At 37.1% G+C, this 26911-nt stretch overlaps 1 protein-coding gene across 1 annotated transcript; it reads left to right on the top strand.

Moving 5' to 3' along the window:
• Positions 1 to 733: 733 nt before the first annotated feature.
• LOC140231813 (uncharacterized) lies at positions 734 to 26911 on the top strand. The gene is made up of 6 exons (XM_072311965.1): positions 734 to 834; positions 14220 to 14312; positions 16029 to 16138; positions 20340 to 20661; positions 25056 to 25093; positions 25491 to 26911. Exons 1-6 carry the CDS (start codon positions 734 to 736, stop codon positions 26909 to 26911), a joined length of 2085 nt encoding a protein of 694 aa, XP_072168066.1.

Here is a 26911-nt window from a genome sequence, read left to right as displayed (position 1 = left end):
TGTTATTTTATTTCCCCACTTCACTACTGGTTGTGTCTACTTTAACGGTACAAATTGGTTCGGTACGTATAGGTTAATGAGATATCCAAACCGATGAGTCGTTAAGCGAATGGGAAAAAATTCTTAACATTGTAGGTAAGCTAGGAGTAAAATTCCTCTCCCTGTACATAAAAATGTCACAAAACAAAAGAGCAATCAAATATGTTAAATTAATCAAAACACGAGTTTCTATAATATCATCTAAGATGACTACCTTGAGAGAAAGAATGATTTGAGCAACCTTAACGACTTTACAGACTTACAGTATATTCTAGCTCTTCATTTATTTATTTCAATTGGTCATGGCTATCAGTAAGCCTCTTAGATTAGTTTAGAATGGTCTTTAATTTATCTTAAGTGATTTACAATGCATCATCACGGTATCTCACATACAAAAGGTTGATATACATCAAGACCGTTGGGCACTAAATTTAAATGATTTGAAAACAAACTCCACTCCACGTTGGAGCTGGCTTCGGAACAGTTTAAATTGGATTTTAAGGAAAAAAATGGTTTGTTCAGATTGTCTGCCCTAACTCGTATAGTATCGAATACTTAGCATCTGATGTTACCATGGTTACGTCTAGCTCATGAACGCAGAGTGGAGATTAGATAAAAGATGCTGTTATATCCTGTGGGTGACATTTTTTTTCTCTCTCTTTTTAATTTTTGATGCATGATAATGTAGGCGACCATGAGGCTGCTGAAGTACAGCGTTGGGGTGTTCGTCCTGCTTTTACTTTATTTGGCGGCGAGCGGTGCGGCGGACTCTGGGCAATGTACAAGAGCAATCAGGTGCGTGTGTGACAACTTTTCTTCTTCATCTTCGCTCCTTGCTTCTTCCTCCTTCTACTCTCCTACATCTCCTTCTCCTCTTCTTTTCATCTTCTCTTTCTTTTTTTTTTAAAATTAGATTTTGCATCTTCTTCTCCTTCCCCCGGACCTTCTCATTCTTCTTCTTGTCCTATTTATTTTTTCTTCTTCTTATTCATGTTCATGGGCGTCAGTGATATCTTTCCTCGAAAAGCGGTTTTTTTTTTCATCAAAAGTAAACCTTACTCCTGAAATTGCATCATTTGAAATAATTTTCTAAGGCAGCATTTACTATTTTCAGGTGAAACAAAAGCTCAGCTTTAGTGCTTCAGAATAGAAATAACTACTGTAAAATTTGAATCAGAATAATCAATATTCAATAGTGTTTAAATACACAAAATGTAAACAAAAGTTATAATAACACGTTTCTAGACTAAACCGTCTGCAGTTATGGTTTAGTGGGGGAAAAGTGATATCTCCTTATATCTTAGGCGTTATTACAATTTTTGTATGTAGGATGTTTTGTGATTCAACTGACCTACACAATGTCATATGCATCGAATGTGATATCTCGAACATTTTTTTTTTTGCTTCAATGCTCCCGATGGTAACAGTACCTTTAAGGGGGAACATGATATGTTCTGATAAGTACACGAAAGTGTTGACCTTAGATAATATTAGGTGGAGATGTTATCTATTTAACTGTTGTTGTTGTTGTTGTTGTTGTTGAGCAATATAGAGAAATAGAATTAAATTAAATTGTTCGCATGTTCACATAGACGAGAATTGGTCTTTTCCCCACCACCTCTTTCAATGCATGCACATCATAATGTATCGGCAGCCCATCCAACGTTACACATCTAGTCTGATCCTCGAGGATTTATGCTTGTACTTCTGTTTTTTTCTTACTGAGAAATCAAAAAGATTTAGCAGAGGTGAATTAACTCTACAAATCAAACAAAGAAACAACACTCGAAACAAACTTAAAGCAAAATAATTAATGTATTTTTAAATGGCTATAAACATTTAGGTTCGTGTAAGAAAATAAATAGAGTAGTTTTAAAATGACCAAACTTTGCAAAAGTACTTAGTTATTCTCCCTTCACCGTTTAACTTCTCGTCATTGCTATAAATATACGCTCACTTATCTAAACTATCCCATTGACAAATAACGTCATTTATTTCCGCCCTATTGTCCGCAAACTTGACATCTTATTGAAATTAACAGCGAACTCGACACCATTAAAAGTAATTGGTGGACTTTCGTAATCGCACAAGCAAGCACCTATTCATGAGGGGAAACTTCAGAAAGAATGACATAATTCACTCTTGATAAGATGGAGGGTTCGTGAATGATTCAGTTTTACTTTGATATACAAAGTAAGGGGAATGAAATGAAAACAGTCAGAAAGGTAAGCGAAGGCTCAAAGAAAGTCAAAGGGTATAGAGGAGGTTTGAAATCCTAAATAAGGGCAGACAATTAAACACATATCCTCGTGTCACTGCAAGAAATATTGGCATCAGCTCAGTGGTGGTGGTGCGGCTTGCTTCGTAAAACGTAAATGACGCCGTGTCAAATCCAAGGGTACAGTTCCTACCTTTTTGCGATTGGAGTTCATGGTAATACAGATCAAGCATCCGATCAAGGAGCCCGAGCAGAAAAAAAAAAGGGAAACCCCGGTTTTAAGTGTTTGTCATTTTTTTTATCCCATCACCCAAAACCCAATTCTGCCACTGGAAAACAAATTCTGTTGAACTGGGCTGTCCCGGCAGAGAAATAAAAACATGTAAATGTAAAACGTGTAAATCTACAGAAGTAAAATGAATACCATAGTCTTGATAAGAACAGAGTAAGTGGAAGTGAGGAAAAAAACATGATGTAATGATTATGACATTAATGATGGTGATCAAGTTGACGATGATGTCGTGGAATGATTATCAAAAATTGATGCTGGCAAAAGTCTCTTTTTACACTTGTGTTTCTTAACCCCGGACTTTCTCTGACCCAGGACTATCGTTAGTCCCGTACCAATTTTTTCAGCTTTTACACTGGCCAATTAGTCCCGTACTATCTCTTGTCCGGGGCTAAGGAGAAAACTGACCTTTTTACACTCGTATTTCTTAGCCCCGGACTTTCCAAACCACATGAATATTCATGATTACATTGCGCACTGTACACGTACACGCACGCACCGGCAGCACTTGATTACCTCGTTTCTGATTGGTCAGTGGGGGTCGGACTTCGTCTCCGTCGCTTAGCCCCGGATTATTTTTTCGTTCTGTTTACACTCACTTGCTTGGCACCGCAATTGCGGTGCTAACCCTGCTATTTTGCAGGGCTATAGTACGGTATTATCGGTGGGGCTAGCCCACTTTGGCAAAAACGAGTGTAAACAGAAAGTGGGCGAAAGATAGTCCCGTACCAACGGTGGGGCTAAGGCCCCCCCCCCCCCTTAGCCCCACCGTTGGTACGGGACTAAGCAAAAATTTACAAGTGTAAAAAGCCCTTTTTTTTACGACGATCATTGTACGTGGGAGAAAATGGCTTGTGATGCAAGAGAACCAATATCAATCAGTACACCACACTCCATATTACCATAGGCGACAGTCACCAACCACCAAGTAGAGTCCTAGCTACCATAGTCTTTAAAACAAACAAAACCAAAAGAAAGAAATTCCAGACAGTGTCTAGAAAATAGACAAAGAACATAACACAACCGAACACCTTTATCTTTCCGCCAGTCTTATGTCTACTATAAACGAAATAAAAGCAGCGATGTATCCATGATTATTAATGAGAATTATGAATCACTGGTATAGGCGTTGGTTGACAGGAGGCGGTTGTCTGTCTCTGTGCATGCAAAATGAAGAAAGAGGAAATCGCTCTGGTAGCCCACCTCCCCCTTCTTGCTTCCGAATGAGTGATTACGTCACAATGGGTCCAACTGACACGATCCGATTAATTTCCTGTCGTTGTGGAGTTTTCCCACGTGTTAGTGATTCAGAGAATATGTATACTGATATACAGTGGATAATGGAAGCAACCAGACAGTCCAATGCTGCATCTAGCTTGGTGCTGGAAGAAATAGATTGGTACAAAGGTCTACCATAGAGAATGATATGATTGATTTATATATTTGTCATCAACTAAACAAAATTATTCTCGTATTCTTTCAAGTGGTGTTAGTCTGGTACGCAGATGATGGATAGGCCAGCCATGATCAGTGTTATTCTTTCAACATACCTCTTGACATGTCTTGGCACAATGATTGTGATGATCATGTATCTAATTGGAGGAGATTAAAAGGGAAACAGCATCAATAACTTGCCTCAAGGTAATTTGTTCGTTTTTCGTATTTGTTGTTTTGTTATAGGTGTTAGTTACAGAGGTTTTCTTATTTTACTGTTTAAGCTCCGTGAATGAGATCGTAGTATGCCTGATCTCCATAACTCTCAGCCTGGGATTTAAAACTGTGTCACTCACCTTATACGGTACCACTGTACGGGGCAGCGACACCACTAAGATAAGCGAGTTCATCGTCGTGATATAATGACGTTTGAACAAATTATACGCAATGACTCACCATTCTTTCCTCCTCTCTTGGTCTTATCCATAATTCACTCGTCTCAAGTAATGGTGAGTCATAAGAATGAAGGGACTTTGTCTTCCGCAGAGAGTATAGTTACAGAAGGATTTCTTTTTTTATTCAAATTCATGAAATTCTTCCGTCGAGATGTTTTCATTGCAACTGATTGTGTATCAGACGCGAAAATTTCTTTTTGCTATTTCTCTCTTTGAATAAGATTGTATGCTCGATCTGTATCATAACTAACACCAAGTGAAAAGGGGGAACTTGCCCGGGATTTCTCGCAGAGTAGTTGCAAAAAAGGGAAAAAAAAAAACAGAAAGAAGGGAAACCCTTCAAATGACTTGCCTGTGTTATCACATTATTCCCGTATTTTCCCCAGTAGGAAGGATCTCATCCGTGGTGCATAAAGTAAGATGAACCAATAATAGAATCTTTCGTTTCAAGTTTTCTTCTTAAATGCCTTCACCTATATTCAGTATCAATTTATACTAAATCTTTGGGGATATTACATAAAAAAGGAGAGGGTCTTTCTTGGCTGGTTGGTGATGATAAACAACGTGGGCGAATATACGACAACGACCGATAATATGAACGATGCCATTCCACTCACGAAATGAATAAATCCTTTGTTCTTCATCTTAATTTCGATAATGATACAAAGCTCCAATTCAATGTCGACAAGAAAGAAACAATAGTTCCCATATGCTAATCTTTTCCGAATTGTTATTGAGGCACTACGGTATGATGGAAAAGACTGTTGACTTTCAAACGGAGGTTCTGAGTTTCGAGTCTTGCCACATGCATGCTTAGGATATTTGTACCCACGGCGTCCCTTTCGACCCGCTCAGTAGAAATGAATACCTGGGAATAATGACAGTGTCCTATTGAATAATAATAATAATAATAATAATAATAATAATAATAATAATAATAATAATAATAATAATAATAATAATAATAATAATAATAATAATGATAATGTCTTATTTACCCAGGGCAGCCTCTCCAGTGTTGCCACTGCTCTGCCAAAAGGCCTTGCTATTATTATTACCCGATATAGCGTTGTCAGGTACCCATTTATACGCCTGGGTCGAGAGGGACATAGTGGGTAAAAACATCTTGTCCAAGGACGTAAGCACTGGGCGGGATTCGAACTCGGGTCCTCCGATCGGAAGTAAGGAGTCGTCTCCACTATGCCACAAGTTAACATTAGGTTGAAAGCTGCCCTAGATTAATGATACCATATTTATTATTTATTTTTTTTATTGTGGTCTTTGTTATAATAAAACATAAGTCTGGGGATTGCCAGAGGAAGAAGGGCCTGCCAATCATTAAAAACAATGATACTGATTTCAAAGACAGTAAAAGAGGAACTATAACAGTGTACATTTTGGTGTAAGAATGGTATGACAGCGCACTAAGAGTGATATTTCTCTATAGGTTCAATTTCAGTAACCCTATTGCCGAATTCCGTTCAAGCCTTTCCTCTTACAATATAACTCGTCATGCGATGATTCGGAGCTCATTATAAGCCCACACAAAACACTAGCCCTGGTGTTTTGGCTCGTCAGATAGTACGAGCTCATAAGGACCAAACCAAAGCAGAATGGAGTACGTTTTTACTTGAATAGCAGACACTGGCAGACAGTATTGATCATCTGAAATAAATGCTGCCTGAGATTGGGAATTCGTTATGCGCGTGCTTAATGCCTTTGAAACCGAAGGACAATTTTCGTATTGCACCTACTGTTCTGTTGTGCAAGGAAGGAAAAACATCACTCCTGTTTGAATGCTGTCAAACGTCAAGACAAGAGGTAAATTATATATATAATACTTTACATTTATATGTATATATATTCTTTTTTTTTTTTACAAAACTTATGATAATAATGGCGATGATAACGATTATGATAATTATGATGAAACTTATGATGATGATTACAATAGTAATGATGACAACGACCATAATATGAATATGTATAACAATGATAATAGCAAAATCAATCCACAAAACTTTGATTGTTAAAGAGGTTTTCTAATTAAAAATTGCAATAATTGCGATTACCATGCAACAGCTTAAATTCTGACGTCTGACTTTTGCCATAGATAAAAACAGCATTAGTTCTAATTTATGAAAGTGGAAATGTTTGTACGAAACTTGCCCTAGTTACGAAAACATTATGTATTTTATAAGAAGCAATAATAGGATGTACTACTACAATGTGGTTGTAGTTGCAAAAGTAGCAGTAGTAGTAGCATAGTAGTAATAGTAGTATAGTAAGAATAGTAGAAGTAGTAGCAGTGTTAATAGTAATAACAGGAGTAGTGGTTGTAGTAATATAGCAGTATCGTAGTAGCTGCATTGGTAGTAGTAGTTGTTGTTGTCGTAGTAGTAGTAGTAGTAGTAGTAGTAAAGCCTTGTTTGTTTGTTGTTTTTTTTTGCTTTGTGTGTGTGTGTGTGTTTTAGTAATAGTAGGACTAAAACATACGAAACGGAGCTAATAATTATCAAACTATAATTTTACATGATCATGGTGAAGGTGGCTGTAGGAAATGAAACATAAAAAAAAAAAAAAAATCAGACCTAGAGAAAAGCCAAGGTTTCAGCAATGAGGACCTCAACTAAGAAAGTTAAAGAATCGGTTTTAAACGTGTTCAACAAAATGGTGATATCATAATAGCAAAGACATAATACGCATATGCATATGCCAATATCGTCACGATAAAGAAAATTATGTCAGTCGCATTCTTTACATCAAATTGGATTGCATTTCCTGAATTTTCATCAAAACCATGCAAAAGCGTGAAGGCTAATGACTGACGTCATCACCAACTCTTATTTCCGTGAGTAGTTGCTTTCTTATTTTTTTTTTTCTTCTTGGAGTCTCTACTCAGTTTTTTGGCCAATTTGGCTATTTTTCTAAAGTTCTTATAAAAGGGGACTTTAAAGGGTTTCAACGATTTGTGGTTGCGGTGATGAAACACTTGTTTGTTTATTTGGATGTTGTTAAGAATTTTGGGGTTCTATAACTTTTACCTGGGGTCACTCCAACTATCGAAGAGATATTATCCAACAGAATCTCCCCACTGGACAAAGTCCTGTGTACATTTTACAAATTCTCTAACGTCTCAGTAGAATATTTATGTATAGCTTAGCATCTTGTCATTTAACAAACACTACTTTGCAGCTAGTAATCACACTCTTAGTACTCCATGCAGGATCTTTGATGCTACTACCAAAAGACAAATAATGACTGTTCTCACAAAAAAATATTTTTGCTCTTACGTCGTTTGTTTGTTTGTTTGTTATTGTTTTTTTTTTTACTTCATGGTGTGACACGATTGCACAACGAATTATGCTACATGTATAACTAGTCAAGAAAAAAATAATACCAGGCCTGTATCGTTTAGAATGTGTCTGCTTTCAGGAACAAAAAAAAAAACACAACAACAACCGACAACAGCAATAATCTATATGCTAGCTATCTTGGCAGCATCGTGCCAGTGAAAACTGCTTTTTATGTCTTTGCCATTAACACTTCAGAAACTATCTGAATACAATGATACCTGACTTAGATAATAATGTACAACCACTTATAAATTGTAAGTATTATTTGCCGGATGTATTCAATCGTACTTTGTAAATTGTCTTGAGAAATTTGGTTTGTTGCATTGTAATGCCCGGAGTTTAAAGGGACATTCCAGACGATTTTCATAATTTCACATCATGTAGTACATAAATCCACAACTCCATGTATAGATTTGTGGAATTTATTGCGATTCTTGAGCAGAGAAACAATACTTTGAAAAACCTTTTAACAAATTACACTGAACAAGGATGATGACATAGGAGGTTCACATATTTCAGAAATGTAGCAGTGTAATTTGATTACAATACTGCTTGCTTGCGAGTTCACCTGTGTATAATCAATGCATGCCTTCTTCTTTTGTTCTGCTTCCTTGAGCCCCAACTCATGCATTTTTATGGTGACTCTGCCATGTCATCATCCTTGTTCATTGCAATTTGTTCAAAATTTTGAAAATATTCTTATTCTTCATCCCAATTATCACAAATTCTGAAACTCTGTCCTCAGTATTACTAATTCATAGTTGTTCAAATGTAGAAATCTGAAAATCATCCGGAGGTCTCCTTTAAGTAAGAACTTTGATAATGTCGCTGATCTGTTGACAAATATGTCTTTTTCTTTCTCAGTAGTTGGAATCACTGAAACTTGGTTAAACGCCAGATCCCCAGACATATATAATATTCCTAATTATCATTTTGTTCGTAGTGACAGACAGGACGGTCGTGGTGGGGTTGTGGTGTTGCATTTTATATATTTAAGTCTCTGTCCTATACGGTCAGAAATTATCTCTCATTTGTTCATAATTCCACTGAATTATTATGTATAGAAATAGACATGGTCAACAGTAAAAATATAATTGTATGTAATCGTCCCCCAATAGTTGTATTGATACTTTCTTAGCAGATTTTGATGATATATTACATAGCTACGACATTACGGGGTTCGGGGTACTGCAATTACATTTTGTACATGGTTTGAAAACTATCTGTTATGTAGAAAACAATTTGTTTCCTTTGATTCAGTATCCTCCAATGCGTTACCTGTATCATGTGGAGTCCCCCAGGGTTCAATATTAGGTCCTTTATTGTTTCTAATCTACATTAAAGGGATAGTACAGTATTGGTGGAGATGAGAATTGGGCTTTTAACTTTTTGCGAGATACCAAGAAAACACTTATGATATAGTACAGAACATACCATTTTAAGAGGAATTAAAAGTTTATTTGATGAAAATCGGGTTTGGAATGACTGAAACACCCAAAAATAAAGTAAAACAAAGCGATTCTAATAAAGTGTGGGTCCCACACTTTATTAGAATCGCTCTTTTTTGGATATCTCAGCCATTTCAAAACCAATCTTCATCAAATAAACGTTAACTTCCTCATAGAGTTACATGCTGTTTCATATTTCGTATAAAGAAGTTTCTCATTATCTCACCAAAAATGTTAGAAACCTTAAATTAGGTCTCACCCAAAACTGTACGATCCCTTTAATGATATTTCAAAGGCATCATCCACGTTAGAGTTTATATTATTTGCTGATGATACAAATGTGTTTTACTCACATACTGACCTAAACCACCTAGTTACTATTTTGAACAATGAATTACCGAAATTATCTACATGGTTTAAAAGTAATATACTGGCACTCAATTTAAACAAAACTAATTTCACTCATTTCAAATGTAAAAAAGCTGATTTACCAGAATATGAATTGTATATTGATGGTACACCTCTCGAAAAGAAAACACTTAACAAATTTCTCGGTGTGTATATAAATGAAAACCTAAAATGGGATGATTATGTAAAACACGTTATTTCTCCTGTATCCCGAAGCGTTGGCCTGTTAACTAAGCTTCAGTATTTTTTACCAAATCGTGTATTGTTTACCCTGTGTAATGCTTTGATCCTGCCATATATATCGTATTGCAACATTATTTGGGCAACCCACAAATGTAATACAGACCGTATACTTCTTCTGCAGAAAAAAAGCAATTTGAGTGTGCAGTCGAGCACGCTCTCGAGATCACACCGACCCATTGTTTTTCCAGCTTAAATCCCTTATTAAAGATAAATGACATAAACTTTGTCAAAAAACTGTATTTATGTTTTGCCTCAAGTCAAACCTCTTGCCTCCAATATTTAACAAAATATTTCGGTCAAATTCAGAGATTCACACTTATCCTACCAGACAATCCACAAATTTGCATTTATTTAACCCCAAAACTGCACTCGCGCATCATTCTATCAGACACTCCGTCCCTGACACTTGGAATTCCCTTCCCACCAAAATTAAAAACATTACCACTTTGTATTCATTCAAGCAGTATCCCCCAGGATAAACATTTTGATTTCTTTATTGTTATGCATTATAATCAAATATATATAGACATGTACGTGATACATGAAGCATGTATGTGTGCATACATAATAATATCGATCTATTTATCTATCCTTAAATATATTATAAATATGGGTGTGTATGTGTTTGTATAGGATAGGTACATAATGTATGTTATGTATAATGAGCATGTATATGTATGTATGTATGTATACCATGTGCCTTACCATTACTGTGCACATTTAACCACGATATATTTTGTTATTTCATGTCAGATAACCACATGTAAGAATGCTTTGTATTCATTTACTTAGTATTACTATTTTCATAGTGCATATTCGGTTATTTCTACGGCAAAGGCAACTGAACGTGTTAATTTTGATAGCATACTCATTCATTATCATTACTGTAAAGTAGTTGCAAAGTAGTCGGAGTGGTACACATACACTCTGTAATATTCCCTTTTCCCCCTACCCTTCCCCCTTTCTCTATCCCGTATTCTATCCAGAGTAGCGAAGTATAGGGTGTCCATACCGTCAAGCCTCTGCTTATTTGGAGACCCTTCTGTTTGAGTTCCCTAAGCTGTTTGTATTTGTTTTATTTTGTACTAAAAACTAATTGTTGATATACTGTTTGTCTTAAATGACTTGTACATAATCATATCTTATGTAACGGAATTAAGAAGAAATAAATCAAATCAAATCAAATCAAATCAAATCAAATCAAATATTGTCAGAGTAGATGCCTTCCTGGCATAACGATGACACCTCATTATTTCTTAAGTTTCGTTCTGACATCACTATTTTTTTTTCAGGTGCGAGATTCTTCAGTTTGTCTCCCTCCGCAAATTAAATTTGTTAAGATCGCAACTGCTGATATCTGTAAATTAACAAACATGTCGGGAAAAAAAAGGAACCAGTGGGACTCGAACCTGAACATTGCTCTCCCCCGTCTAAATAATATCTTTCTTTCATCATTATTTTTATTCAAATTTCGAAACCTAAAACAGGAAGGCCATCTCTTTGTGAGCGGAACGTCAAAAAGTGATTCTTTGTTTCCACAAACGTATAGTTCGTCTCTTGAACTATAAAGCGCACGTAGCTTCTCACTAACCCTATCTCAATAGACTTTCACTTGAACATTCATTTAATATCCGTGTAGGCGTATATAACGGAAATGAGCACATGGTGTCAACGTTGTGTCATTTGCTCATGTACTATGGGAATGTTACTCTCTGCAAATATCCAGTTTGATATTCAGTCACAGGGAAATTCCTGTTGTATGAAAACCTAATGGTACGTCTTCATCTATCATTTTATATGCAGCATGACGGACAGATTATAATCACCTCTATCATCTACTGGCTGTCCTTCCGATTGAGATCAGTGGAGGATTTTTTTTTTTTTTAATCCTTTACACATATTCTCCAATACTTGCTAAGCATTTGGTTTTTGTATAGAAATTAAAAACATTGATTTTGCGCACATCCACCTCGCGTTAACAGAAGATGTTTTTTTTTTTTTTTTTTTTTTTTTTTACTTTATCTTCTCCCTCCCTCTCTCTCTCTCTCTCTCTGGTTCTGTTTCTTTCATCAGCAATATTACTTTGTAAATTGCAGGTGGCATAAAGTAAATGCAGAGCTCCCAACGAGGAGACTCGCACCACCAAAAGTAGAATCTAGCGGCCATCAAATCATAGCAAAAATACATAGCCACTTTCAGCCCCAATAGGAGAAAAAAAAAAACAAGAGAATATACTGATTTAAGGCGTGTTGGTGGTGATGACAGCCTGCTATACCATGTTATAACTTTCCCCCACGCACACATGACTTATTTCCTGAGAAGGTTTTTTTTTTTCCACTCGATGCCAAAACAACACCAACGAAAATACCCTCTTATGCCACTTCCTTCCTATTACACTGCGTAACTGGCAGTTAGGCTGAAGTGTCCTTTCAATGCAAACTAACGAATAGACCATCAAAAGTGTGTTATCTGATTTAATAGACATGTCATTCATTTCATCCGATATCACACTCACGATACGAGAATCTCTGGAGTTTTATGATTCATTTAGATGGAGTGGTTTTAGTTTTCTCTTTTCCCCCCTTAATTGTATAATGTAATCAATGGACAGATAGTATACAAAAAGGTAAAATCACTAAAGGAATTGTTTATCCCTTGACAACACCGCCAAACCATGCCTACGAGCATAGCAAACAGGAAAGTGGCGACAGTGCAGCTAAAATCATAATGTGATCGAGGGAAAGAACAATCCAGGAAACCGCCATCATAAACAAGGACATGTGATAGAACAAACAAGAGATAATACATAAAAATCCATGATCGATACCAAAAAAAAAATGACAATACTTATATAATATTGGATGGCCTTGAGGTTAATACAAGGAAATATTGGACGAGCTATGCACAAATATTGGACGAGTCGAAGACGAGTCCAATATTTTGCTAGCGAGTTCAATATTTCCTTGTATTAACCGAAAATAGGACATCCAATAATTATTATCATTATTATCCTACAGAGGATTTTAGCAAAGAATGTTTTCACTTACCCTTTCTGTCTCTAAGTGCTGTATGGTCTCCTACTGTACTTGATCCTGACATGGGGTATGGTAGACCTACACTCTTCAGTGTAAGTTAATCCACTTCACTCCCAGATAAAACAGTGATCTATGTATTTTAATGTACAATTTTAACTAATTAATATATGAAATTTGTTTGTATAGACACAGAATTTTAGAAAAAACGATAATTTAGTTAATTCGTGATTGACCAATTACAGACGTTTTTATTCCATATTTCGGGTCATCTCCTATATCTCAACGAATCACGTTGCGGTTTATAAAAACTTTGGGGAATCCCCCTTTTGCCGTCCAATATTTTAAATATTGGTCGCCTCGGCAAAAAATATTGGTCGAGTTCAAACTTTCTAAGTGAGTCGGAGGTTATGAGGTGCGTCGACAAAATAACACTAATTTGGGCTCTAAAAATCCTCTGTATGGATAATAATATAAGATAATGGTCTTATAGTCCAAGTCTTTACAAGAACTAATTCTATATTTGCACACACTCAAGCATCAACTCTACAAAAATAAACCTGTAGCAGAAAGTATGCGGCTGTTGTTGTTTCTTTTTTAAATCTACGCCGAAACAACGTTTGTTTTGTTTTATAATGATAAGTTCATGTTGTAGTATATATCATTTTTACGGGATATTCTTATGCATGAACATAATTTTTCTCATTGTATTTTGTGGTGTATGTGTGTTGTATGATACGTTACATTTGTTCCAATCATGTATTTGATAAAAGGAAATAATGACCAACGAAGATAATATGGCAACGTAAGTGCTTACTGTTGATAGATTGCGTACGACCGTGCACGCTCTTTATGTTTATGTGAATGCATTCTAATGGCGCGTGCTTAGTGCATTTGTACTATAATACCTCTATTCCACAGAAATTTTATCTCATCGGTCACTCATTGGAAGCAAATATTGTTGCTTCCGGCCACCCACCGAAGTGTATCGGATCGCATTCTGATGAATTTGACTTGGTCGGTCGCGTATCAGGTCAGTGTCAGACGTGTCTCGCGCGTGATCCTCATCGGACGATCTTGCCTCGTCAGATCACCGCCCAACATGTCTGACACTGACATGATGTTCGACCGACACAAGTCGGATTCATCAGACTGCGATCCGATAAACACTTCGGTGGGTGGTCGGAAGGGATAATCTTATAGCTTCCGATGAGTGACCGATGAGAGAAAATCTGTGTTGAATGGAGGTATCACTGTAACGGTCTGAGTCTTACTGTTTGTCTTCTTCGTCTTACAGCCGTGGCATCTCCTACACTCAAACATTCAAGACGTCCGCGACGCAAAAGTACTACACGACGTGCTTCTTACTATTGAAGTGCACACGATACAGGTATGTATGAGACCCGACCACTTTGGACGACAAGGAAACAAGGAAGCAACGAACAAACAGATAGAGAACAAAAATTAAACGATAGAATGGATAATACTAGTGACATTTTCAGGCCGGAAAGTCACCAGACAAAATTAAAGAACAGTCCGTGTTGTAATATATATATTGTAGTTGCTCCGCGTATTGGCAGTATTAGAAATAGCAATAACAATGTCACATTTAATGGCATTTAATGCATTCCTCTATTGTGACATTATTATTGCTATATATATATTTATATACATATATATATATATATATATATATATATATATGAAGATACGTATATATATATATATATATATATATATATATATATATATAGAGAGAGAGAGAGAGAGAGAGAGTAAAAACCCGTCATGATTATAAAAACACCGCAGGAGCAAAAAAAAAAAAAAAAAAAAAATGGCTCCTGCGTTGTTTTTATATGACGGTTTTTACTTCTGATATCTATCAGAACTTTCTTATATCAAAAAAAAAAAAAAAAGAGGCAAAGACGACCTCTTTTTTTCTGGGAACCATTGCATGTATCGTTAAAGGGAAATTTGTGTCACGAACAACTTTGCCGGAAGTGAATAACAAACAGACAGTCAGCAGTGTTTCGCATTCCGGGCTTTATTTTCACCGTTTCAAATGAAATGCCCTCGATCCAGTAAGATGCCGATTTATATTTTCAGACTATACGTTTGCTATTTGTCTGTCCAGTTGAGAGTATTTTTTTCTGCATTAAGTTAAAATCTATTTGCAAAGACCTGCGATAACTGGGGAGCATTTCAGTGATCTTTCATGCTTTCTTGAATTGCATAGGTGAATATGTTCGACTGCTGCCGAGATACTTTTAAAAATGCAGCCAAACAGTCTCTTCAGGCGGAAAAAAAAAATAATTCAACTTCATGGTAAAGTGTGCAGTGTGGTAAATACTCAGAAGGTATTATCGATAGCTTCGATAGCTACGTGGAAAGCAAACACCAAATATCAACGTTATTCTTATCACCATACGCTGAGCACCAGGAGATCGCATTCTGTCTCGGGTACCGTCATCAGTATGTTTTACAAAATTCCCTGAATACTTTTCTTATGTAATGACCTATTGTGAAACTGTAACATGAGGGAGTCTCCCCCATGGCTTCATTTCCTGCATTGGCGCACCAGCGTTCGCTATTCTTTCTTATGTTCTGTTTATTGCTTACTAGGACAAGGCATCAAATCTAATGAGTAATGTCTTATTCCCTTTGACTGGACATTCCCTTATATAGGCATGTGTGGTGGTTTCCAAGTGCTAAAGAAATCAACTTTCATTTCCAATTTTCTGTCAGTAGCAACTAATTTTTGCCTTCATGGATTGCCGGAACACATCAAATTTCAGCCCACGTTTCCCTTCCATCCGTTATTCATATTGGCCTTCCTAGCTTTCGTATGAAAAGTACAGGAAGGTACTGAGATACCAGACAGATCAGACGAAATTGCAGCTATCCCTACTATACTCAGTATTTGATATTGTTTATAGTTCCTTTTCTTTCCTAGAGTGAACAGGTAATGACACGTATACACTTTGACGCTAAAAATGACTATTGGTTTCGGAGTTGAAACAGCATGAAGAATTCCCATCGTCGAATATTCGGGTGTTCTCGTTCATGTAAAGACAGATTCTTCTTGGAACTTTTATTTTGTGAATAGGACGGTGTATTCCACCTCAACCCGCCAGAGCTATCGCGTGGGTTACGTCGCCGACTCCGTGTGCTGCCCTGGATGGCAAGAGCAGGACGGCATGTGCATAACTACGATGTGTAAGTTTGTCCGTTTGTCTTTATGTATTCGTTTGATTAGTATTATCATATCATGATTATCAATTTATTACATTGATATTTCAATATATGATATCATAATAATTATATTTCATTCATTTCATTTTTATTTCATTTCCGGCCAAAGCATATAATATGACAATTGCATATAAACAAATTAAGTACAATGCAACTTTTGCATATCCAAATGAAATTCAAATACACGTCATTTGATTACATGAAACAATACACATACTTTATTTGAAGAAATACATGGACAAAATGTGACTGAATCATAACAAAGAAAAGGTCGGAAATGGAGGGGACTGCTAAAAAGCCAAGCTTGTAGAATGCAGTTCCCTCGTGAGTAGCGAAAATTATAGTAATAATGCAACTAGATTATTGTATTATTATATTGTATCATATTATATTATATTATATTACATTATATTATATTATTTCATATAATATCATATTATGTTATATCATATTACATCATGTTATATTATATTATATTATATTATATTATATTATATTATATTATATTATATTATATTATATTTGATTTGATCTACTCTCTGTATAACAACTCATGAGATCATCTCTAATTCCTTTTTCTCCAGCAATATCATCAAACATTTATCAAGTATTCAAATTGTACAGCCACAGAAAAAATTGTTCATGCCCTTATATAGTCCCGACTTTACTTTGGTAATGCACTTCTGTTTCAGCTACCACAATCTCAACTTTCATAGTTACAAAAATTGCAAAATTCGGCAGCCCGTATTGTTACCCTTACCAGAAGAAATGCTCACATTACCCCTGTTTTATCTTCACTGTTCGTACGCGTTGAGTCTTGCATTGTATTCAAATTATTATTGTTTATTTTTCACTGCATATACGGATCTGCCCCAGGGTACAATTTGTTGACACTCTTTATAATCCTCCCACAACGGCGTATCCAGGATTTGATCTTAGGGGGGGGGGGGGCGGTTAGTCTGCGAGGGAGCGAAGCGACCGAGCCCGAGCGAGCGGAGCGAGCGAGGGGGGAGGGTGTGGGAGGGGGGTGTCCCCCCTCCGACGGTAAGAACTTTTTGCATTTTGATGTTGTAAATGGTGCGATTTGATGCATGTTTTTGCGCGTGTTATCGAATTGAAACAGTCCCACTTGTTTAAGGTACCAATATAATTTCATGTCGATTATCATTGAACAAATAAATGTCTTGTATTAATTCTTACACTGAATATCATGAACGCGACTGCACCCGAGCGAGTGGAGCGAGCGAGCGAGGGAGGGGGGTGGGTGGGTGTGGGAGGGGGGTGTCCCCCCTTTCACGGTGAGATCTTTTTGCATTTTGATGTTGTAAATGGTGCAATTTGCTGCATGTTTTTGCTTGTTTTATCGACTGGAAATAGTCCCACTTGTATAAGGTAGCAGTATATTTTGATATATATTATTATTGAACAATTTTCCTATTAATGGTATGATTTAAATGCACTTCTTGTATTAATTCTTTTCACTGAATATCATGAACGCGACTGAACCCGAGCGAGCGGAGCGAGCGAGGGGGAGGGGAGGGTGTGGGAGGGGGTGTCCCCCTCCCACGGTGGTGAGATCTTTTTGCATTTTGACGTTGCAAATGGTGCAAATTAATGCATGTTTTTGCATGTTTTAACGAGTTGAAACAGTCCCACTTGTTTAAGGTTGCAGTATATTCTAGCGTAGATTATTATTGCACAATTTGCCAATAATGGTATCATTAAAATAAACTTTTTGTATTAATTCTTACTCTTAATATCATGAACGCGACTGAGCCCGAGCGAGCGGAGCGAGCGAGGGGGAAGGGGAGGTGAGAACTTTTTGCATTTTGATGTTGCAAATGGTGCAATTTGATGCATGTTTTTGCGTGTTTTATCGACTTGAAACAGTCCCACTTGTTTAAGGTAGCAATATATTTTCATGTGATTATTATTGAACATTATGGCTATAAAATGGTATTAATTTTAATAAACGTATTGTATTAATTCTTACACTGAATATCATGAACGCTGTCTGTTCAGCAATCAAACAGAAAAAGCATGCACACGAGGGGCATTTTCCCTCCCAAACGAAGGTGATTTTGCATTTTCAGACCTTAAATTCAGCGATCTGGTGCAAATTTTTGGTGCAATACTTTTTCATCGAAGTGTTAAAATCACGGAATTTAGCTCCTTTTCCGAATGTGCATCATCTGTGTGTATATGTATAAAGTCTAGTGAGGAAGAGCTTAATAGGGGAAGGGGGATTCCCTCTCCCGCTCGGCGGAGCTTTTGCGTTTTAAGAATTGAAATAAAGCGATCTAGAGCACACTTTTTGTGGAAAATTTTGTGGAAGTTGTCATTCCCAAAATGTACTGGGTCTAAAGTGGGTAACAAGCAATGGAATGGTGGCAAGATACCTCTCCCATATTCAAGGGAGCCTGTTTTTCAGTTTTAAGCTTTTAGAACTGAAATTCAACAATCTGGCGTACACTTTTGTTGGAATATCTGGAAATTTTTCAATCAGAAGAGAAGTGTAGCAAGTCTGTGGAAGGAGATTCTATATAATTTTCTGATGGCAGTTAAACGTTTTGGTGCACACATTTTGTGTCATATTTGGAAAAATGTTTATGTTCAAAGTGTAGCCACAGTCTACATGCATGGGGGGGGGGGAGGGAGGGGCGGGCGAGCAGGAAGAAGGCGTGGGCGAGTGTTATCTCCACCCTTCCCGTACGATGGAGCTTTTGCCTTTGAGATATCTCGTATACGCATATTTGATGGAATATATGGGAAATCATTAAAAAAATGATGTGGGGGGGGGGGGGGGGGGCTTAGGGAGGAAAGGGTCGATAAAAAGGGGAAATTCCCCTTGTACATGAGAGAACATTGAGTTTTCGGAATATAAGTGATAAGTCATGTGCACTCAGAATTTTTCATAATTTTTTGTAAATCTAAAAAGTGTACTATTAAAGCTAGGGAAAGAGGCACAGAGGGGGAGGGTCTGGGAGGGGGTATCCCCCTCCCAAGCACGAGAGATTTTGCATATTTTGAACTGAAATTCAACGATCTGGTGCACACTTTGAGTGAAATATTCAAAAAATTATGATGTTATTTGATGAAAGGTTGACAAGGACACCCGCTTCATGTGCATGCATACAGTATAACACGCATTTTTTTTTTCCGCCTCGCAAATCCCCGATCCAAATCTTAGAGGGGTCGACCGCCCCCATCGCCCCCCCCCCCCCCTGGCTACGCCAGTGTCCTCCTAGATGCTAATATGATCATCCGATTGTAGATTGCTTGTTGTTCCAAAAACGAAGAACTCATGGGGGATCGGTCATTCGCACATGCTGGACCTTACCTGTGGAATCAGTTGCCTCAAGCTATCCGTTACATTTCGAATGTTGACTGCTCTGAAATTGCCCTCAAGACTCATTTTGTTTATAACTGCTTTCCATTAGAGTTGTACATTATGTAATTACATTTTTTCGTCATTATTGTTTCATTTACTTTCATGCATGTACATGTGTGTATGATTTTTATATTTCATAATTCACTTTTCCTACTGCGCCTTGGGCACATTAGTTATGTGGAATTGGCGCATTATGAGTACCCTGTATTACTGTTATTATCATTATTATTATTATCATTATTATTATTACTATTATTATTATTATTATTATTACCATTATTATTATTATTATTATTATTATTATTATTATTATTATTATTATCATTATTATTATTATCATTATTTCTATTATTATTATTAAACATAATAATTATATATGCATACATGGTAGTATATATTTAAACACTTCGGTTAGTTTCTGCAGTTGCAACAATTTTCATATACATCTGTGTATTCTGTTGTATTATAGGCCTAAAAAATGATGTGCGACCTCCAAGTTCCTGAAGAGGTTATCTTTTGATAGACAGATCGGGCACCTAAAATCAAAGTGAAATTTTATGAATTGTTTTCTTTTATTTCAGGCCACTTCGTGTCTTTTTCGGACTACCAAAGAAATATATTAGTGTTGAGTGATTATATACATATCATGATATATAGCATAGATATATGACGTATGATATATATCATATTGTATATTATATTCAGTTATGTTCTCGTGAAGTTGTTATCTGATCTCCTACCGACATGAACTTACTACTAAAATCCGCATAACAGCCCCGACAACAAGCACGCCACCGCCGACAACGCAGGCAACAACATTCGCGTCAAAAACGACCCAGAAGATGACGACAATGGTCCCGTCTATACTTGCAACCACTCGGGGGATTCGAACCAGTGATTCACTTCGGACAGCTACCGCGGGACCTGCCGCCACTGTCGAAAGCTTAACCAAGGCATCTGCGGGCTTTCTGTCCAATCCAGTAATGATGTCTGTGACTGTGGGCGTTGCCGTGATCGTCTTCCTCATCATCGTTGTCTGCGGAGTGTGCTGTTGCTGCTGCAAGAGGTTTCGATCGGGAAAAAAGCGCGTAGCAAGGTGAGGAACGTTGTTATACATTGTAAGGAAACCATGGAGAGCAGATTAATCGGTTAATAATGATAACTGACTTCAATGATTCAGTTAAAATAATTTAATGCCGAAATTCAAGGCAGCTTATTATACGACATGAAAGACTTTTAAAGCAGACCAGTACTACCAATACCTTATACACCTTTATCAGTTTCATGTATAGATTTTACCTTTGCTGTAAGATATTTCTTTTTTTTTTATGTCACCCTCTATATCTTTAAGATCGCACCTGCTGTTCCAAATTTTGAACAAACATGTCTGGAAAAGAGAAACTAGGGAGAATGGAATCTGTCAGGTACTGCTTTCTGAAAGACTCTTGTCATAATCACTGTTTCTTCAATTCTCACTGCAATCATAATACTATCAGTATGATTACAACACCTGTGTAATCAGTTATCATACTTAACATGCTTAGCTTCATTGTAATAAGCAAAACATACAAAATGTTGCCGATAGCAATGTCACATCAGTCATTATTATCAGCCTTGTTGTCAGGATTATTTGCACTCTTTGTGGCTACTGTCTAGTTTTGGACACTTTTTGTGATTCTTAATTGAAAGCACATGGAAAGTGAGGGTTATTTCTTCCATGTTGAAATGGTGACCCCAGAGGAGGAAAGATACCGTAGGATAAACATGGGAAGAGTTTCATCGCAAATGAACAAATGATAAAAAAAATGTAATATTTCCCATCAAAGCTTCAAGAACATCTCTCTTTATGTAACAAGCGAGGTATGGCTTTGAATATTTTATTTTGCTGTCCCCTGATGATTTACTTTAAAATGTGTAAAAATGGCGTTTAACATGTTTTGCGATCAATCTCTTCGTGTACAGAAAGATAGTCAGAATTACCGTAGTCAGTTGGAAGTGCATGTGCTAAACAAAGCCTTGGACTTTGTGTCGGTCACTTGCCGATCCTGGTGCACGTACTTTTGCTCTCTTGATGTAACATTGCGAATTGACGTATAACTGACGTAATAAGAAAACGTCATTTGCTTTCTGTATCCTTGATTATTTGGAACAGAAGACTTTTGATTTTGATCAGCTGTGATATAAATATATTTAAGGATGTAAATAATGTATATGATATATCTCTATTCTGTCACGATGATTTTATATAATATGCTTTCAGGGACAAAGTATAGTTATGCTGAAAGATGAATCAATTGATATGTTCTCTCAAATAATTTGTTAATAATTTGTACCATGCAAAAACAATAAATGAAAATGTAACAAAATGAAACTTAAATGATATATATATATATGTATATATATATATATATATATATATATATATATATATATGTTGATTAGGTAGTCCACGTGTTGGCAAGATAAATAGATAAGTAACAAAACTGGAACAAAGTTCATGCTGTATCACCAACGGTTTATTTCTGCATACAAATTTTCGAGCGTCTCGCCGCCCTTTCGCAAGTGTTGATACAACAAGCGTTTTTAGTCTAATGCCATTTTAGGTTTTTATCACATTCACCTCTGTTCGTTTTTGATCAGTGACTACCAGGAAAGGATGGTTGACTATCAGGTAAAGTCTGATTGACTATCAAGTGATAGTCAAGACGCCCTTTCTCAAGTGTTGTATCAACACTTAAGAAAGGGCGGCGAGACGCTCGAAAATTTGTGTGCAGAAATAAACCGTTGGTGATACAGTATGAACTTTGTTCCAGTTTTGTTACTTATCTAAATTATATTCAGGTCAGCAAAATAGACAACTTTGTTTACTATGCCTTCTTAAAGATTAGAAAGGAAATGAATTCGAGACAGATTATTCAAAAGTCAAATGCCTCTTGTCAGCTGTGAAGGTCTTCATAGGCGGCAATGCTGTAATCTTTCTAGTCAGTAAAAATTTGACCTGAAGTTGTAATAGATAATCCCATTATAATTAGGGAAATCATCGCAAAATTTTCGAATCGACTAAAAAATAAAAATCATGACATTGAAAGGAAGTAATAATGCCACTAGATTTTTATGATTACATGGCTTATATGTATTGTTAGGAGAAAACATGCCTTGTCAATGGGTTTATCCCCCCCCCTCCCACACACACATACACAGTTCCTCACTTATAAACAAAGTTCTATTACCTGCTAAATTTAATTTCCTGATAGCAATTCAATGCATCTGAACTTCATGGCCGACATCTATCCATTTTTTCTTTCTGTTTTTTTTTCTCTGAAGGAGTTAATCTGGAATCAAATATCTAAGATTTTCTGGAAAAGAATCTGGTACACGAGGACAACACAGGTCAAAATATTAGAGATCATCTGGACACTAAAGAGACAGAAGGAATATGAAATATCTAATTCAGAGGGAAAAAATGATAACGCTGTGACTTAAGTAGGTTTTCGTAATGAATACAACTGTGATGCGTTGCTAATTGAGAATTTAATGTGACTTTGGGTTCGTCATCGTAATTTTATGTTCAAATTGCGAGGGCAAAAAAACAAACAAACAAACAAACAAACAAACAAAAAACAAATCAATTGTGTGGATTGTTGTCGTCGTTGCTTTTTGGAGGGTTTCCTATGCCAAAAAGTGAAAGTGGAAGACATGACGTACGTGCAAAGACGGCTCATGAATGGGAGAAGAAATCCCGCATGACTCTTTCTTATTCTTGTACTATTTGCGGGTAGCGTTTGACCTTCGCCGGAAATTTGACCTTTTATGGGATAAAAGTCCATCCTATGACTTCCGGTTTGCGTGATAAACCCGATAAACTCGCAAAACTAAAGAGGATTGACTCGACGTATTGCCACTATGTAATCTATCACCTGCTGGAGAGGCTTGAATACGAATGCCCTATGGTGTTTACACGGGAAATGCGCGAATCTGCTTCATCCATGTAAATATAGACTGCATTATAATTATATGGGACTGTGTATAGAGACTGTGTAAAAGACTGCGTACATGGGCGTGGTCGTGCCTTGAACTGTGAGAATTTATGGACGACTTTTTTTTCCACACATTTATATGCTTTCACTCACAACAGTCAGTATGTCTATGGAATGCAAGCTTCATCAGCACAGTACACAATGCAATATCATTTCCTTGTCTTTCAAGTATATAGCCTACGTGCGTTGTTTCCTCTTCATGATAGACATAAGGATAATAAGGTGTGTGTCAAATTAATATAACGGCAATGATAAACTCCAGAGATCATTTTTTCTTCATAGATTTAATACGTCGTTCATCCTTTTTTTTTTTCCTTTAGCAAGGAACCCGTTGCTGACATTCTACATGCTAGAAAAACACAACAACAAAATATTACATTGAAGAAAATCAAGAGGGCATTTTGGACCTAGATTTACTTACGTAACCTATATGGAAAGCAATGATCCTCTTTCCTTAATTCTGTGATTTATTTATCCCCCACTAAAACTTAACAATTTCATAAATATCGCGCTCAGCTTTATAATGACTTCCGATTACCTCTCCCACGAATGTTAGTCAAACTGCTAGTATATTAGTTTAGAGCGCGTTTATTTAAACTGGTCCTAATTTTTGATACTCTTTAAATAACAAAATCAAAATCGTTCCGTCCATACATTGAGTTAAAAAAAAGATTCAAGACATATTATACAATCTTATAGTTCCATAGAACCGAATTAGCATGTAGTTCTGTTATTACTCTCAACATTTACACTGTCCTTTTGATATTGCCACTATACCCGAGTGTATAGGTACCACAATTTTGTGTGTATCTTCAAGTAATTTCTGCAATTCTTTTATTGTCACTTTACTATTCATAAACACGGTGTATAACACCGTTACTATTTCCCAGTACTCTTCTCCATGTCGATGTCTGTGTTGTATTCTTTCGTGTCTTCCATCATCTGTTTTTCATTTTCGTCTGTTATCGTCCTGTTTTCGAGTTATTCCTATCTCTTCAGTGGGCTTCCGAACTTATTGTATGTTGTATATATATATTTTTTTTCTTCAGAGTGGTCCACATATCACAAGCATTGTCTTTTCAGTGGGTTTCTCCATTTTTCGTAGAGTACATAATTGTTCTCCGTGGTGATTTATTACAATGTTTCTTTCTAACAATGATTTATCATGATGTCTCACTAGTCATTTGTTAATAGTTGTACGCTGTTTCTGTCACAATGAGCCGCTTACATTATTGTTTAGTCACAAAAAAGTGTGAAATGGACATTATGTTTGTCGGAAAATGAAAGTAAATCGAATTGAAGGAATTGAACTGATTGTCTATAAGGAAATTATAACTGATTTTATCTGGGACCTAACGTGCACGCATATTATAAACTAAATCATACACTAATACTAATTCTGACTTCCCTCATGTTATTTTTCTCTTTTCTACATCCTGCTCATAACATCAAGACTGGAGAGCCAGAATTCAACTGAGGGACAGAATGGGGGTAAGAGCTGTTTTTTATATCCTATAAAACCGTCCATAGATTATTGATAAAGTGATTTTCTTATCTCTCATTAGTAGACCTACTTTGTACACTTTTAAGAATATTCATGCTATTACTAAACGTTCCCCGTCATCCATTTTTCACATTGTTCATAATGTTTCTAATGCTTTTTTTTCATACAATATGCAATATAAAGTGAAAAATGTTAATTCATCATTTCCGAAAAATGATATTTAGCTATGATCTGATGATTCAGAGATCAAAATTGCTGCGATCTTTTTACACTGTGAAGAAATAAGAACTCACAAAATATATGAAAATTACATGAGATATAAGCTTTATATCATTGTGTAACGTGAAAATGTGCGTTCACTTCTCTTTGACCTACTGATACCAGGTTTTGTGGAGGCTGGAGTCGGCATAGAAGGGGCTGAAGGACCGAGAACTCGAGCCAATCGCCACGCCAAGATGAAAGGGAAGAAGAAAGATGATAACCTCACAGCAGCTTCGAACCCCGGTTACGACAGGTTGGCACTTGACGAGGTTCCTGAACCAAGCACCTACGAGATTCTCCGAGATACAAATACGCCAATCACAGCAAGCGAGAATGGTATGATGGCGGCTGGAGATACCTACCAAGGCGCACAAGCATATCCTAAAGGAAAGTCGGAACCAGAGGAACCCGTTTACGAAATTGACGAGTTAGTCACTGAGAACGAGTACGTGACTTTGGACCAAGAAAAACAAGCCTTTCACAAGACTCCTTCGACGGCGCCGAGCAAAGCAGATGTGAGCAGCGACACCAACGTCAGTCGCAAGAAAGTACCTCCCAAGCCCGCTCCCAAAGTACGCAAGGAACATAAGATTGATACTGTGCCGCCACCTACGGCAGCAAATCACTTGCTTGTTGTACCTCAATCCAAGAAGGCTGGGTACCTTGACATGACAAACCCCAAATCAAAACATGGAACTGCCGAAAAGATTCCTCCACCCACTCCTAAGCATCCTGGCGGAGAAAAACCCAAACCATCACCGAGGGTGCCAAGGAAGCCTCAACAGGGGAAGGTTGCTCCTAGAGACAAGGGATCAAAGACACCTGAAGCCAGTCGTGTGCTGGATGCAAGAGCCACGACCGATTCCTGTAACAATGTCTACGACATAGTCAACAACCCCGACCATTCCCCGATAAAGGGCCAAATTAGCCTCTCAATGGATGGTGTCTACGTCAAGCCAGGAACTGCTAAGGCATATCAGCCCCTGCTGAGAGGGACTTCCCCAGGAAAGAACGGAGATGACGTGCCATGTACATACATGGCCGGCGACCAAGCTACGTGCCCCTTTTCCAGCGACAATTACGATCTCGTTGGCGTCCCGGGATCCAATGGCTGTGGTGGAAACGAGTCCGACTCAAATCGGCGTAACCACTATGACATGGTCATGACTCCTACAGGGTCAAAGAAGAGTCAGTCAACGCCTAAATTCGGTTATGACATTCCTCGGCACGCGTCCGTTGATTCCAGCAATCCGTACGAGAATGAGCGAAGGTCGTCGTCATCGCTCCCCTTCAAGACGCAGCCACCATCGATCTCAGCGTTCGCAGATGACGAAGTCTACGACGTCGTCGAAGTGAGGGACGAACACTCGAAGAACACAAAGACCATGCCAGGACGCCCTCTCGTGAAGCACGAGGAGAGTGTCTCTCAGATTGAGAAGGAATCTCAGAAGTCTAAGACGGCGATTTGGAGGAGTCATTCAGGTCCGTCTCTGCTGAAATCTGCAGAATTAGAGTCTGTCTATGTAAATACGTCGAGGTTTTGA

Source organism: Diadema setosum, chromosome 8, assembly GCF_964275005.1.
Source record: "Diadema setosum chromosome 8, eeDiaSeto1, whole genome shotgun sequence".
In the NCBI taxonomy this organism is placed as follows: Eukaryota; Metazoa; Echinodermata; class Echinoidea; order Diadematoida; family Diadematidae; genus Diadema; species Diadema setosum.
The sequence above is the reverse complement of the archived record's forward strand: the minus strand, read 5'-3'. Positions and strand labels throughout refer to the sequence as shown.